A 14541-nucleotide genomic window follows, 5' to 3' on the forward strand; every position below is an offset into this window, starting at 1 on the left:
AGTATTTTAAATGCGGAAGTAATGAAAGCATTTTTATTTTTTTTTCTTAAGGCAAAAATAATGATCTATCATTAACTGTCACGCACTAACATGGCACGACAGCTTCAAAAGCGACTTGACTTCAAAAAATGAGTGTTATTTCCTAGTGAACAAACTCATTAGATAATCATATCCAGCATTGTTTCAAATAAATAACCAATTTTAAATGCCAATAAAATATACGGTTGTTAAAATTGGAGTTGCCGTATCCTACATGTAACCACGTAAGAAGAAAACGACAAAACCTTTACAGCACTTTAAAAAAGATAAAATACAAATCGACGCTCCTTCAATTGAATTATTTGTTTTATTATTATCATATCTAAATATGATCGAATACACCCATGCCATAACTGGATGCCTAAAACTTCTTTATTGTGTATTTTATTTGACAATGACAAGGAAAAAGAACGAAACAAAACTGTATCGTGTCAAATTAAATAAGTCTCTCAAAAAACCGTTCTTCATTTTGCATAGCTCTGGGCCAACTACGTGGTATTAACAGTGAGCCAAATAAAACCTTGACTCTGTCGTATTATAAAGCAAAGAACCTGAGGGTCCGTAAAAGAACTATTCTGTAATGCCCATACTGAGTCTCCTGTTTGTTTCTGTCAACCCCAGTCATTACCCTGAAATTTTATAGTGAAAAAAAATTACAAATTATAATTTGTTTTCTGTATTATTTTGTTCAAAATTTTATTTCTAGAATGCTTAATATAGGTATGTTTTATGCTTCATTAACATTTGAAAGTCATCTGTTAGTTGCAATCAAGATGCAGAGTTTAAAATTCTTTGCCTTAAAAAAGGCCCGAGTACTTTTATTTTTAACATAGGTCTTGTATTGGGTTAGGTTTCAATCAAATGCTGTGTTCTATTGTTAATATCATTATCAATAAACGTACTGAACCATTTTAATTAGTTTGTTTTGATTCATTTTGGAAAGAAATGTAAATTAACTCAAATTTTGTTTCTGTAACAAAAAAAAAATATATAAAAACATCTGAATCTCTCTCGTAACTTGACGTTTAACGTTCAAATTTGGTCAATCATTTATAATAAACAAAATGTGTTTAATTCCTTTAAAAAATATCTGTGCAATCTAAAAATTGCAAAAAAAAATATCACTTGATTGTTTTGCAGATAATGGGGCAATATAGTTCCATTGAAAACATTTGATATTATAAGTTTTTAAAGATAAATAATTCTTAAAAACTATCTAAAATAAAACTTACCATAAAAATTCGTTGTATATATATCTTTCCATCATTACCAATAACACGATATGTCATGTTTGTCAGGTCAAAACGCAACCTATGTGAAACAAAATACCAAATCACATTTTTGAAAGACAAATGAATGATTGTTCTTAGACAAAGAAAAATTCTGATCAATTTTTGAACGTGTGAAGGATCAATATTTTATACAGCAAAACTCGAATATAAAAACACGGATGTGGCGAATTTACGGAATTGCACGAAATCTTATTTAGTCCCGGCAAAGTTGGTATAGCCTTTAAAAAATTGCCAGATATAACAGACATGGATATAACTAATTTACGGTTATAGCAAAGTAGTTGAAGACCCCCCCCCCCCCCCCGAACACGGGTAAAATTTTCACTTATTTAATCATTTATAAAAATAATATATTGTCTGATAAATTTCATTGAAGATTTGCAAATATTTTAAGATGCATAATGTATAAAATACTCAAATTCAACTATTCTAAAAAAATGATTTTTTTTTTATTTGAGTGAAAGGTTTTATTGACATCTTTTATACCTGAAAGTAATACTGATTTGATAACTAACGGTAGTTAGTACTTTTAGCAGATTATTTATCACAAAAGCGCAAACAAAATCTTTTTTTTTCTTTTTTGGCTATAAAAGTATAACGAATTACGGCTAAAACAAGTTGGGTTTTTTTCAATGGTCCCTTGAAATTCGCTAAAAGCGAATTCTGCTGTAGTAGCTTTCCACCATAGAAGCGTTCTCCCTGAATAAATATTAATTTCGTAGATGGAATCTACTGAGATCCATTGTTTTAGTTTTCATTTTGACCCTTAACCTAAAATGTTTATGAAATAATAAGATTTCGTTTGATTGACAAACTGATTTTCTCTAAAATGACAATTAGGTCTTAATTTGTGGAATGAAAAGTACCTTTATTTATTTATTTATTTATTTATTTTTTGTTATTGTTAAGCCACTTTTCAAAAATTATATATTCTATCAAAACAGTCAATCAATTAAAAGTGCATACACTTATTTATTTTTCAAAAGAACTATCTCTAGGGACGAACAACCACAGGCGTCGATACACAAGGTACACATCGCCGACATCATTTATTTAAACTGTCATATTAGCTAAAACTTTGGCATGAAACACATCGGTTAAATGGCTTTAATGCGTACCTTGTGTATTATTATGTAGAGAGTATATTTTTTTTTCAGAAAATATATATAAAGTCAGGTGCCTTCGCAAGCAATTTATAAACTTCACTGTTTATAAATAGCAAGACACATCAGTAAATAACAGTAAGCATAACAAAAAAAAATGTTGCTTAAACTATAACTATGGTAGTCAAGGTTAAATACATAGGGCAATAATAAAATAATATACGATTCAAACTCAATTTTGAATTAGAAAATTACATCTTAAACTCAACATTGCTATGTTACTAGAATTATGTAACAATGTATAATTGTATGCATGCATCACAATTTGTCGGAGACCTACACATCTATTTCTTGGTTCTCCGTGTGCCTCTCGATTGTAAATGTTTGCAGTTTACTAAGTTGCCATGCAGAATAACCCTTCTCGATTTCATCGCTTATTTCGTTTGGGAAGAAGACCCATCCGCTCTGAGATTTCTGTTGCCAGCCATATATTCCTAATAATTAATCATAAAGGTTCAGTTTTGCATATCTTTATATTTTCATTAGTGAACAATACATTGTTCACAAACGTTAATAGATTTGTTTCAATAACATTTTTAGAAGCTTGCCTTGCTTTGGGTGTCTTCTAATCAACCGAGGCAAGAAATTGTGATTGCTAACGTTTAATGTACTCTCACCATTCTCACGCAGAATACATTCGGTAGCGTAATCCTGCAAGAAATTTTATCTATTTATTAATTTGAAATGTTTAACTGTTATAGCATAGGCTGGTTGTTTGGACACTTTTGATACATTTTCTCTTATTCTCAAAGGAAAAAAGAATGAACCCTTGAAATTTCACCAAAACGTGAATAAGGATAGAGTTCATCAATGTGAACAGTTTCTTTTCCATGACATGATTATATCATTCATTGTAAGCGGATTGACGTGCCTTTGTCCAGTGACTCGGCGCAACCGCAAACTTTTTGCAACGTCATTTTAACGCTTTTCATTGCTCCTGTGTTTTGACCACTTTACAAACGAACAGAAATAAATAAGTGATAATTCTTATTTGTCATTTTTTGTTTTCATTTCCAGGTGTCATCATTTACATTTTCTCTCAACCTTGATTTTTTGTGGACAAAATTTCGATATTTTTCTTGAAAGTCAAATTCATGTGAAAGTTTTTACATATTTTAGAACTGTTGACAATAGTTAGTGTGTAAAAAGTACTTGATATTAAGTCCCTTTGTCTTAATTCTAATTAGACAATCAATGAAAAAATATGATGAACTGAAGTTCGCTATCATTTTTCATCGTATAGTTTGTGTTAAAGGAACCGCGAGGCCTTTAATGGTTTCCTTCTGAAATTTCCACCAATTTGATGTATATTCGCTGCGCATTGATGTCAAAATTCAATGTAAAGTCGTTGTCAGATCTATATTGCCCGGTAAATACATTTGTACCATATCTGTATTTCATCTCGAACATAAGTAAAACTTGATCAAAAGTTAGTCGCAGAAAATATCAAAGTGAACATATTTAATTTGGTTTCTTTTATCATTAACTTTAAGTATACGGACACTTAGAAAAAGATGTAGAAGGTTTTTCTTTCAATATCCGATTTCATGCCTGCTTATCCCGACCACTGACTTGTTTATTTACTTTTGTAAACAAAATATTAAACATTCTTTTCATATTACTTTGTTTAAATACTTGTTGGGGTATCTTTAATGTTCATGTCAATTTTTACCGAAATTTGTCACTAAGTAAGGGAGACATTCGAGTTGTCTCAATAATTTCCGAACAACCCTCGTATTTTATGTTTCTGAATTAATCAATACACACAGAACAGTTGTACTTCATTGTCAAATACTACAACTTAAATGTTCGTATAATGTATCTAAATTTTTACTATGTAAACAACAAAAATCCAACACAAAAAATACCCCTCCCCCACTCAAAAAGGAAACAATACAAACAAACAAAGAACAAAATATTTCAACTTTGATAATTGACACATTATAGTTGCGGTTACTGCACAACACAATTTGATTACTTGCTATGCGATTTATGACTGTTGTATTCTCAAAAATATTGCATTTGCTGTAAGCACTACAGCACTTCACAAAGCAACAAGAATGTCCTCGCTTAAATCACTTAAAAATTAAGTGTGCACAAAGCAATACTTACTAAGTACAAACATTCCCTGTGCCCAAGTTTTATTCTAAGGTAAGCAATAACCTGGTGCCAATTTAAGCCTCTACATTCGCTTTTATATCTTGCAGCTAATATCTATTATAACACAAAAAGAAAAAAAAATAATGAAGAAATAAATGTTCATGTAATACAATACCAGAAAAAGTTACAATTTATTCAAGCAAACTCACTAATATGCATTTAGACATCATCGTCCTTAATCCGCTTCCATCAAACATGTTATCAAATTGTGTTTCTTTGAAATCAATCGAACCGAAATGTTGTCTATGTTTATCTTCTAGGTACATGTTATTGCTTATTAAAATTATCTTTTCACACTCAAAATAAGATGTACCCTCTAGTTTGCATGTGCCACTAATAAGTTTTAGATAATATAAAGAAGAACATTAAAATTGTTTTTAATTTTGCACAACTATCAAATTCGAAACACACTTTGATCGTAACAAAATGGATTTATTTCTGTATTGGTGTAGTATTGATATATATACGTAAGGAAATATATTTCTTACATGTGTATATGTTGTTTCTTTAAATAGAAATGCATGGATATTGTGTTTCTACGACATCGTATATCAATAGTGTTCTGTTGGTGTTTATTTATAGAAAAAGTTAACTCTGACCGCTTTCACAACATTTTTATAAAAATTCTGTCATAAGTATTGTGCAACATTTAAATTAAATGAAAATATTGTAGGTAAGTTTAAAACATATTTACCTCAACTTCGATGAATTTAGAAAACGCCGATATTTCATCACGAAGAAGAACTTTTCCATTGGTGTTTATCGCCATAGAAACCAAGAAGTTCTGTTTTTGAAAATAACTCCATGTTATCAATATGTTAACGATGTGACATTTAGAGCAAGGAAAGCAAAATCTACAATTATGCATAACATAACTTGCACTGTTGTTAGAGCTCGCTATTGTCCATCTGGTCATTTTTACTAACACTCCCACAACCCTGAAACATTACATATATTCAGATATGATAAAATCTACCTCTTTTAGGACCGTCTAATCTGAAACATGTTATTAATTGATTTTTTAAATATATTTGACAGAGGTGAAAATTAATAAAACTCTAAATGTTTGACCTATAACCTACAAATAAAACCTTAAAATTTACTGGACATAAAGTGTTAGCACTGGTGATGGCTGTGTCGAGATTTCAGGTTTTACCATGAACAGAACACAACCTACACAATTTCAAATGATTTAAGGCAAAGTTGCGCAAAATGCAAATGAACAAATTTCAAATAAAATATTTCAAAATCATCAAAATACGCTGTACCTCAATTGTTTTCTGCCTTCAAAAATTTATGGATATGATTGATACTACATTTAAAAAAAATAATACTCTTTGAAATTAATTTTCACTTAAAATAACGCAATTATTTTGCATTTTTCAAAAAAATTCTAGGTAGTTTATTTTATTTACGGGTGTTTTGTACTGCCTTCATATTTTTTCTTGTTTTTGTTTTGAGCTTTATCATGTAAATGACAATACTGAAGATTTGAATAAATCAGTTTGCTTACAAACTATACTTTTTTGCGATCTCTGTTAAATCGCAAATTATTGAATACGCATAAATTACATTCTATATTATTTTTTATAAGAAACTTTTTAAATCGTAAAATATGACATGTGACATGCAAAAAAACCGGATATACGGTAGCTTCTAAAAAAAATGAAAAAAGCGTTGAACAAAGCAAAATCAAGAAAATCTTCGCCTGGAAACAAAACACATCAACAATAGGAGAAAAGAAACAAATCAATAATAGTAAATAAGGTTTTCCGTTGGAGACGGAAGACCCTAATACGGAAAATGAAAATAAAAATAGAATAATAAAAGGGTCTTTCGAAGATCACGGAAAACCCTATTAATAGAAAAAAATAAACCAAATGAAAACAATAACTTAAAGATATTCCTTTAGAAACAGAAGACCTTGTTCATAGTGAAAAAAAAACCAAAACGAAAAAATAATGTATTCCATTGGAAACAAATAATTTGATAAAAAAATCCATTAGTAGAAGGTCTTCCGATGGAAAGGAAAGACCTAAAAATGAATTTCCGTTAAAACTGTGCTGACACACAGTCGTTTGCGATAGAAAAATGCAAAACTGGACACGCTGAATGGTAAAAACGTAGTTCTGGATTTAAAAAAACCCAATAACCCTTAAAAAAAGAATTGGAATGCAGAAATCACATGCTTTAGACAATTGACGTCAGTTGCTACATATATGCATTTATAGTTCCATTATTTATAGAACGTACAGTATTAAATTTATATGTTCGTTCATTGTTATATTCTATGATACTATTGTTGAATTAATTACAAATCATGAATGCTTAAGTACACCGATATTTCCTTAATACCGAATCGATTTAAATCATGTTCTTTTATTTGTCAAAATGCGGTTAGAACGGATTTACACCACCACTCTTTTCCTGGACAATTTATTCCAAGTGCTTTAAGATGTTAATTTTAGGGGAATATAAAATCATTTAAACTTTCCGCACAGTTCAAGATACAATTTTTCAAACTTAAATGTGATCCAAAATAACTTTCAATGAATGTTACTTCTCCAATGCAATCTCCAATTTTTGAAAAAGAAGAGCGAGGTGTAAAGAGATTGATTTTTATGTTTTGCATGTTTATTTCATTATTTTTTTCACTTAACCGCAAATCCCATGCCTATACGTGATTTAAAAAATCAAAGTACTGAAGAACTGACGGGAGTTGATTTTGTCGATGTTTATTTATTTTAAAATCAATGATATGTTATTTTGCATGACAAGTACATGTAGTTTCTAATTTGAATTACGCATTTTTTTATAATATGATTTTTTGGACTTTTTCGACAAGAATGTCGAGAAACCCCCTTATGAATCATGTTTAACAATATTTAAAGATCAAATAAATTCAATCAAACTGTATATCAGTAATAGAAATATTTTTCGAAAATTGTATGGATCCAAGCAATATTGAACTGTAGTTTCGTTCAACCAACCGCTCGGCTGACACCGTAATTCTCCGACAATGATTTACGGAGACAGCCGAGCGTCGAGTTGAACGAGACTATATTGAACTACGGCGTTGGAATACATACATGTACAACTATAAAGAATATTTAAATTGTTCGTATCATTTAAAATCTGACTATTTTCAAGGTATTTATAAATAAGTTTCCTTGAAAAACAATGCTTTAGCATACATTACATCGAAATTATCGATTATTTTCAAGAACTAACTAAAGTCTTGTCAACAGCAATGATTTGTTCTGAGGTCCAAACACTGTTTCACTTTCCGTTTGTCTGAGTAACTGCATAGGAGAGTTGATTAAATCAACTCCCAAAAATGTTGCGTTGTTCTCGCTATATCGCTAGTCTTCATACATTCGATCATTTCTTAACACATTTATAAACAGCAAGATCATGTGAAGAACTTGTGCACTTCTTTTAAATCGTAAAACATGGATCCACTCTATTTACCTTATTAAATATACATGTATAAATTATATAAGTAAATATGGAAAGGAAGCTCAGGTCTCGGCAAGTACAAAATTGAGATTCATAATAGTTCAAAGTCCGGATTATTTAACCTTTTTAACTAATAATTAATTTGGGAACGCTACTACAACCAAAAGTCTCGATTGTCATCATGAAAATTGGTGAACTATTTATTATAACTGAAACAATCGACAATTCTTATCCGATTTACCGGTGTTAAAACACATAAACTCGAGTCCATAATTTTAGTTGCATAGTCATAGTACATTATTGATTTAGTGGATTCTTGCAGTTATATCTGAAAAGTAGTTGTTCTATCTATCTATCTATCTATCTATCTATCTATCTATCTATCTATCTATCTATCTATCTATCTATCTATCTATCTATCTATCTATCTATCTATCTATCTATCTATCTATCTATCTATTTCGAGCTATGCAATTTTAGTGTGTTTAGATTCGTTGCAAAATTTATATATTTACCTGATCAGTGTCACGATATGATGATATAATACAAAAGATTGGGAGAGTTTCTGTACGAAATCCGGTCCATAGATCATTCAAGTGGTTGTATATCTGTAAACAAAGGCAAACATATTTATAAAATAAAAGCAATCATATAAATATCACAAATGCATGTATATGGTGCATGTACATGTAACACTACGGCAAATATTCTTACATCCTGCATAGATTCCAACGGATTAGTATTCTCGTCGTCCTCATTGTCTAGTACTCTTTTTGAATTGCATTTTCCGTCGGTAAACATTACTACTCGCCCTTTAATGGTTACTGAAGCAGTATTCCGTCTTAATCGATCTATTAATGAATACATATTTTTTTTTTAAACAAAGAATTTTTTAGGAGCATATTGATCGAGAAGAACGAATAATTATGAATGTGTTGCGAAACGTAAAGCAATTTATTCAACCTTTAACACGGGTATGCAAAAAAATGCACTTCAAACAAGCATCAGCAAGAGGTGTACATCCAATCCATGAACGGTCATGATTTTCAAGTTCTGCAAAAACATATGAATTTAATAACAAAAGCCAATTTATTATGACATAGAGATACAACTGAGCACCCAGAATACGTTACAACATAGAAAAAAAATGAATAAGAAAACAGAACAAAACAAAATATAAAACAACAAGAAAACAAAGCAAATCGGAATGAATCTTAAAATTGATTACATTATTATCATCTTACATTCAACATCCTTGGTTCTCACATTTAATGATTTTTTTTCCAGCGCGGTACCTGTATGATATAATTCGTATCCTAATGCTCCAAAGTCATCCCCAATCATATTTCCCATTTTAAATAAAACATTGTAACGGGATAAACGGTAATTTGTCAATAAAAAAAAACACAAACAAAAAAACCACAAACAAAAACAAAACATCTTAAAATGCAGGATAATTTATCTACATCTAAAAAAAACAAATAAAAAAACAAGATAGATAAAATTCTAAATAATTTATAAAACAAAAAAATAATCACTGTTTCTAATTTCAAAACCAAACAAACTTTCAGACACCTTTTACACACTTAAAAATATGATCATTATATTGGCAAAAATATACGAGTAATCAAATCGCTTCTAAATCAACAGCCTACAATCTTACATGTTACTAACCGCTAACTTAAAACTAAAGTAATCATCGCATCTCCAGTTGCATTACACAGAATAAAGAATAAAGAATGTGCCTCAATTACATCATCATCGTCGTCGTCATCGTCAACACTTATGTAATCATCTATTGTCATCCCAAAATCCTCACCGTCATCAACTACAATATTTCCGATAACATCATCAACCTTATCGTCTTTATTACCGTCATCATCGTCATCGACACCCTCTTCTTTATCAACATAATCAATATCGTCGTCATTGAATCATCTTTATTATCGGCATCGTTGTTGCGTCATCAGAGCAGCATCTACACCATTATTGTCCACACCATCGATGAATGCTATCCGTGCCCGTGTTTTATTTCCATTTTTTAATTTACATGCATGCAGTCTAACTGCAAAACACATTAAACACATTATAATCGCGTTTTCCCTCTACAAAATGTCTCTATGACTGGGATGACTGGACAGCTCTGCAGAAAATGACTTAGCCGCTAATATTTGACACAAGCGACTTGGCTGATTGCAGAGTATAATAGGTAAAATAATAACAACAAGGATGTGTTTGATATCTATATCAGTGATTATTTCAGTATGAATATTATTCGTTATGGTAATTTGTACATTTTGACGTTTGATTTATTCCTAAATCGTATTTAACTTTTCAAGAGATTCTGTTAGATTAAACGATGGAAAACTAGTAAAAATGATATTGATAAAGATTCTGAGCATTCTCTAAGGAGAAAATATATGTTCAGGGTTAAGATAATATTATATTTTAATTTTACAGTCATATCATGCATATCTTTTACAAATGTGTGCTATACTATGTTATTTAATGTTCATGATATGCAATAATATGTGTATGATGTGCTATTAGAAATTGAAATTAAAGACTTAATGATATGATATTAATGGTATTGTATGCTATGCAATGAGATTTTATCTAAAATGCATCCATATACAGAAACGTTCAAAACATTTCAAAGTAAAATAATGAAAAAAGAAAGTTTAAATATTAATCTAGAATGTGAATATGTATTCTTTATTTCATAAAAAATTAGATTTGAAATCATACTGATTGCTTTCATATGGCATGTTATGGTATGTTACGACAAATGGGAATATAATGAAGTACTATTCAACAACGCACGTGGCGATATAATAAATTCACACGCAAAGCCATTTCATTTGACGCAGCACATCGAAATTCCAATACATCATTTATATAAAATTTCATTTCATTCAGGTCTTTACTATGTCCCGTATACCGATACCTCAGTAAAAAAGCGACTGGAAAACGCTACAAACGTTAATAAAGTTCCCAGGTCATTGTTTTTTTATCTGTCGATCAAAAGAAAAAAATGCAATTCATTTATAAAATCATATCGTATGATAGAATATTATATGATACAATAGCAATATCATATACAACAATATCATATGATATGATATCATATCATAATATACAAAACATTGTAAAAAATATTATATCGCATCATATTCTTTTATACTATTTTATACTGAGCAAATTTAGACGCTGCCATTTTGTTCTGCTCAAGACACAACAATGTGATGTCAATATTGAAAGGGCAACTACTCTAATTAAAACATAATTCCAAAGGGCCACTACTCTAAATATTTTAATGACTTACTGAAAACAATTTCTATGTTAAAAAACATGAAATATCGAAATGAGTAGGTAAGACGGCGGCCAATGACGGCCATATTGCCTAATATTAATCCTCAAAGAACCTACATAGAGATTTATGAGGCAATCACGTGCCATGTTTAATCCAATGAAAATGTGACATTTCAGTCCGAGGGAAAACAATATATAATATGATACTATTCGATATTATTTCAGATAATACAAGAGTGCATCATATCATACAATGCAATATCATAGGAATTATGTTACAATGTATGTTATTTCACAACCAACTCATACACCAATCAAGTATGAGTGAGGCATGAAGTTTTTGTAGCATCCTTGGCAATGAACACCAGGCTCTGTATCTGAAGCTAGCCCTAGGTTTCAAATCCAAAGTTACATGATCAATAGAATATAGTAATTATAAAGGTAGCTTCTTTTCCAATATTCAAAGTACTTAAAACCTACATCTGCTCAAGCATTAATATAATTACGATCAGGCTCTGTATTTGAATCTTCCTCTCAATATATTAACTGTTTAACTGACTAGGTTTTAACAGAATTAACTTCATAACCAGATCTAAGGGAGCCTAACATAATTCGAGTTGATAAACAATCCCATACCTGCCTATGCATCTAGACAATCAATATTTTATATTAGATTTTATATAGTTAACTTAATCATGCAAGTTTAAAATGGTACAGGTATCTTATATAAACATGTGACCTGTTCCAAAAAAAATAAAAATAAACCCCCTCCACTATCTGAAAGCAATGGCTCAGATTCAGCATCCACGCCGCAGAATCATAGGTTGCATCATCTATCCAAATTTGATAAAGGTTGAACATAAAATAACTAAGGTTTGTCTATCAAAGGACACCTTTTATAAAAAGTTTAAACAACTCCAAAAACCTTAACCTCATCCAGCATCTTAAACCTATGACCCAGATTCAACATTCAATCCTGTGAAGTGCATAGGTATCGTAAGACGCACTATCCATGCAAGTTTGATGAATGCAAGACCAGGAATAACTTTAAAAAGCTATCGAAAAGCACCTGCTCCAAAGATTTCAACCAACTATAAATCCCCGATCCTTATCCAAGATGCAAAACTTATAAGTTAGATTGTTATTCAAGCCTGTCAAGTGCAGAAATATCATAAGATCATTCTAGTTTATTGAAGTTAAGACCAGTATTTAACAAAGATTAAATAATCAGAGGGTACCTGCTCCAAAACCTTTCACCTGCTCCGAAAACCTTATTCTCGTGAAGCTTCTGAAACATATTGCTCAGATTAGGGATTCGCATTATCAATGCAAGTTTGGTTAATCTAAGACCAATAGTAAATTAGAAATGACTATTAAAGGGCACCTGTCCTAATACTTTTTACTTGCTCCAAAAACATTCACCTCTTCCAGCATCTGGAATTACATGTATTAGCCCAATTCAGCATCCAAATCGTTCAATCCGTAGGTAAGCCCAGTTGCATTATATAAAACCGTGGGTTTCTCATCGAAAAATAACACACACAGCCATTGAGATTTGAATTGGGTGATTAATGATGCCACAATTTAAACACCCGAATTGTGGACTCAGGTTACTATTACTTAGTCTAATACAGACATGTTGTTATCAGCAAGACATGGCTTTGACTTTCTAAGGTCATTCTTGTGTCCAATGAAAATGACTTAAGAATTATATTTAACCATTGTTATGACCAGTAGACTCTCACTGACCTTTAAACTAGTTCTTAGCTAAAACTCGTCCTGATGAATATTAAAATAAGCTAAGAAAGATAACTCTAATAATAACTTAGTAAGTTCATGTTTAGTGAAATTCGTAGTATGTACATGTACTACATGTATAATATTTAGTTTAACTGTTAAATTGTTTTATTCATTTTCAACTATTTACCTGATATTCAATATTTTATTTTTAATTCAAATTTTTACAGTTTATAACCATTAAAATGACACATTATCACATATATATAAGTTTGGTGAAGATAGGACAAGTGATAAATAAGATACAGGACTTGCAACAAAATCTTTAACCAGGTCGACGTAGACACCGGTGCTGGGAGTATAGCATAAGCCCCCCCCCCCCCCCCCCGAATTCGTCTAGGTGAGTTAAACATTTACCATTGTTTACGAATAGGATGTGGCCAGCGGGATCTTCGGGGTTATATTCGTAAAAGCGAAGATATTTCCCAAAGCAAACTACAGATATAACTTCTTCAAACTCTGGATTTTGTTCTGGTATCTCTGAAAGGAATACAATGTGAATTATTTCAAATCATGATTATATTTGTTATATATATTTATTTTGTGGTAAAAAATTATTTGTTTTGGTAACACTGGTTTTTTATTCAAATATAAACAATGTTTCAAAGTATTATTATTTGTTTTTTCTTTCATTTTATTTTTTAAAGAATGTATTATAATATCAAATCAATATAAAAACAATTTTATAAGTTATATTTACAAAAAAAAAGTTAAATGCATTTATTGAGCTTGATATCAAATTGTATGTTTTCTTAAATATAAAAGTATTATAAGAACAATGAACAAAACCTCTCAAAAGTTGTTGGATGCAGCAACAAGTCATTAATTTTGACGATTTCATGCTTTTAGACGTGTCAATACACAATATAGTATGATAAAATTTTCTCCTTTGTTGGTTTGCCTCAAACGCAGGGTGCTACAAATAAAAACTCAAGATTTAAATTGCAGTTTACTTAAATTCTTCAAATTCAAGTATTTTCATCTTTTACATAAAGTTACATGGTCCGATTTTTTTCCTATTACAGTATCCAAAAAAAGGAGAAATTCTATTGGAACTCAAAATAAATCAATAATGAGAATGATTATTCATCTGCACAATATGCATCGATTGTAAAGAAAACAATCTTCAGAACACTTCAGAAAGATAAGTGAAAAAATAAAAATGGTTTTATTTCTGTTTTTGTGTCTTTTCTTTTGACATAACAATATGACCTTTATATATAGTGATAGGCAAAGTCTAAATAAAACCATACCCCATTCGACGTTGGGGACGAAATTCAATAAGAGGAAAAGAAATGTTGTACCCTTTTATATGAAAT

At 30.4% G+C, this 14541-nt stretch overlaps 1 protein-coding gene across 2 annotated transcripts in view; it reads right to left on the reverse strand.

Moving 5' to 3' along the window:
* Positions 1-360: 360 nt before the first annotated feature.
* The window catches only part of LOC128162447 (uncharacterized), a 56891-nt gene continuing 42710 nt past the window's right edge, over positions 361-14541 (reverse strand). For both annotated transcript variants that reach the window (XM_052825660.1, XM_052825659.1), the window contains 11 exons: positions 14012-14138; positions 13580-13702; positions 9077-9166; positions 8828-8964; positions 8629-8721; positions 5349-5438; positions 4607-4708; positions 3043-3145; positions 2775-2928; positions 1272-1350; positions 361-668 (listed from right to left, as the gene is read on the reverse strand). In XM_052825660.1, coding sequence (XP_052681620.1) covers positions 651-668; positions 1272-1350; positions 2775-2928; positions 3043-3145; positions 4607-4708; positions 5349-5438; positions 8629-8721; positions 8828-8964; positions 9077-9166; positions 13580-13702; positions 14012-14138 — 1116 coding nt within the window. In that variant the 3' untranslated portion in view covers positions 361-650. The remainder of the gene's footprint in view (positions 669-1271; positions 1351-2774; positions 2929-3042; positions 3146-4606; positions 4709-5348; positions 5439-8628; positions 8722-8827; positions 8965-9076; positions 9167-13579; positions 13703-14011; positions 14139-14541) is intronic.

This window comes from Crassostrea angulata, chromosome 9 (assembly GCF_025612915.1).
Source record: "Crassostrea angulata isolate pt1a10 chromosome 9, ASM2561291v2, whole genome shotgun sequence".
NCBI classification, from domain to species: Eukaryota; Metazoa; Mollusca; class Bivalvia; order Ostreida; family Ostreidae; genus Magallana; species Magallana angulata.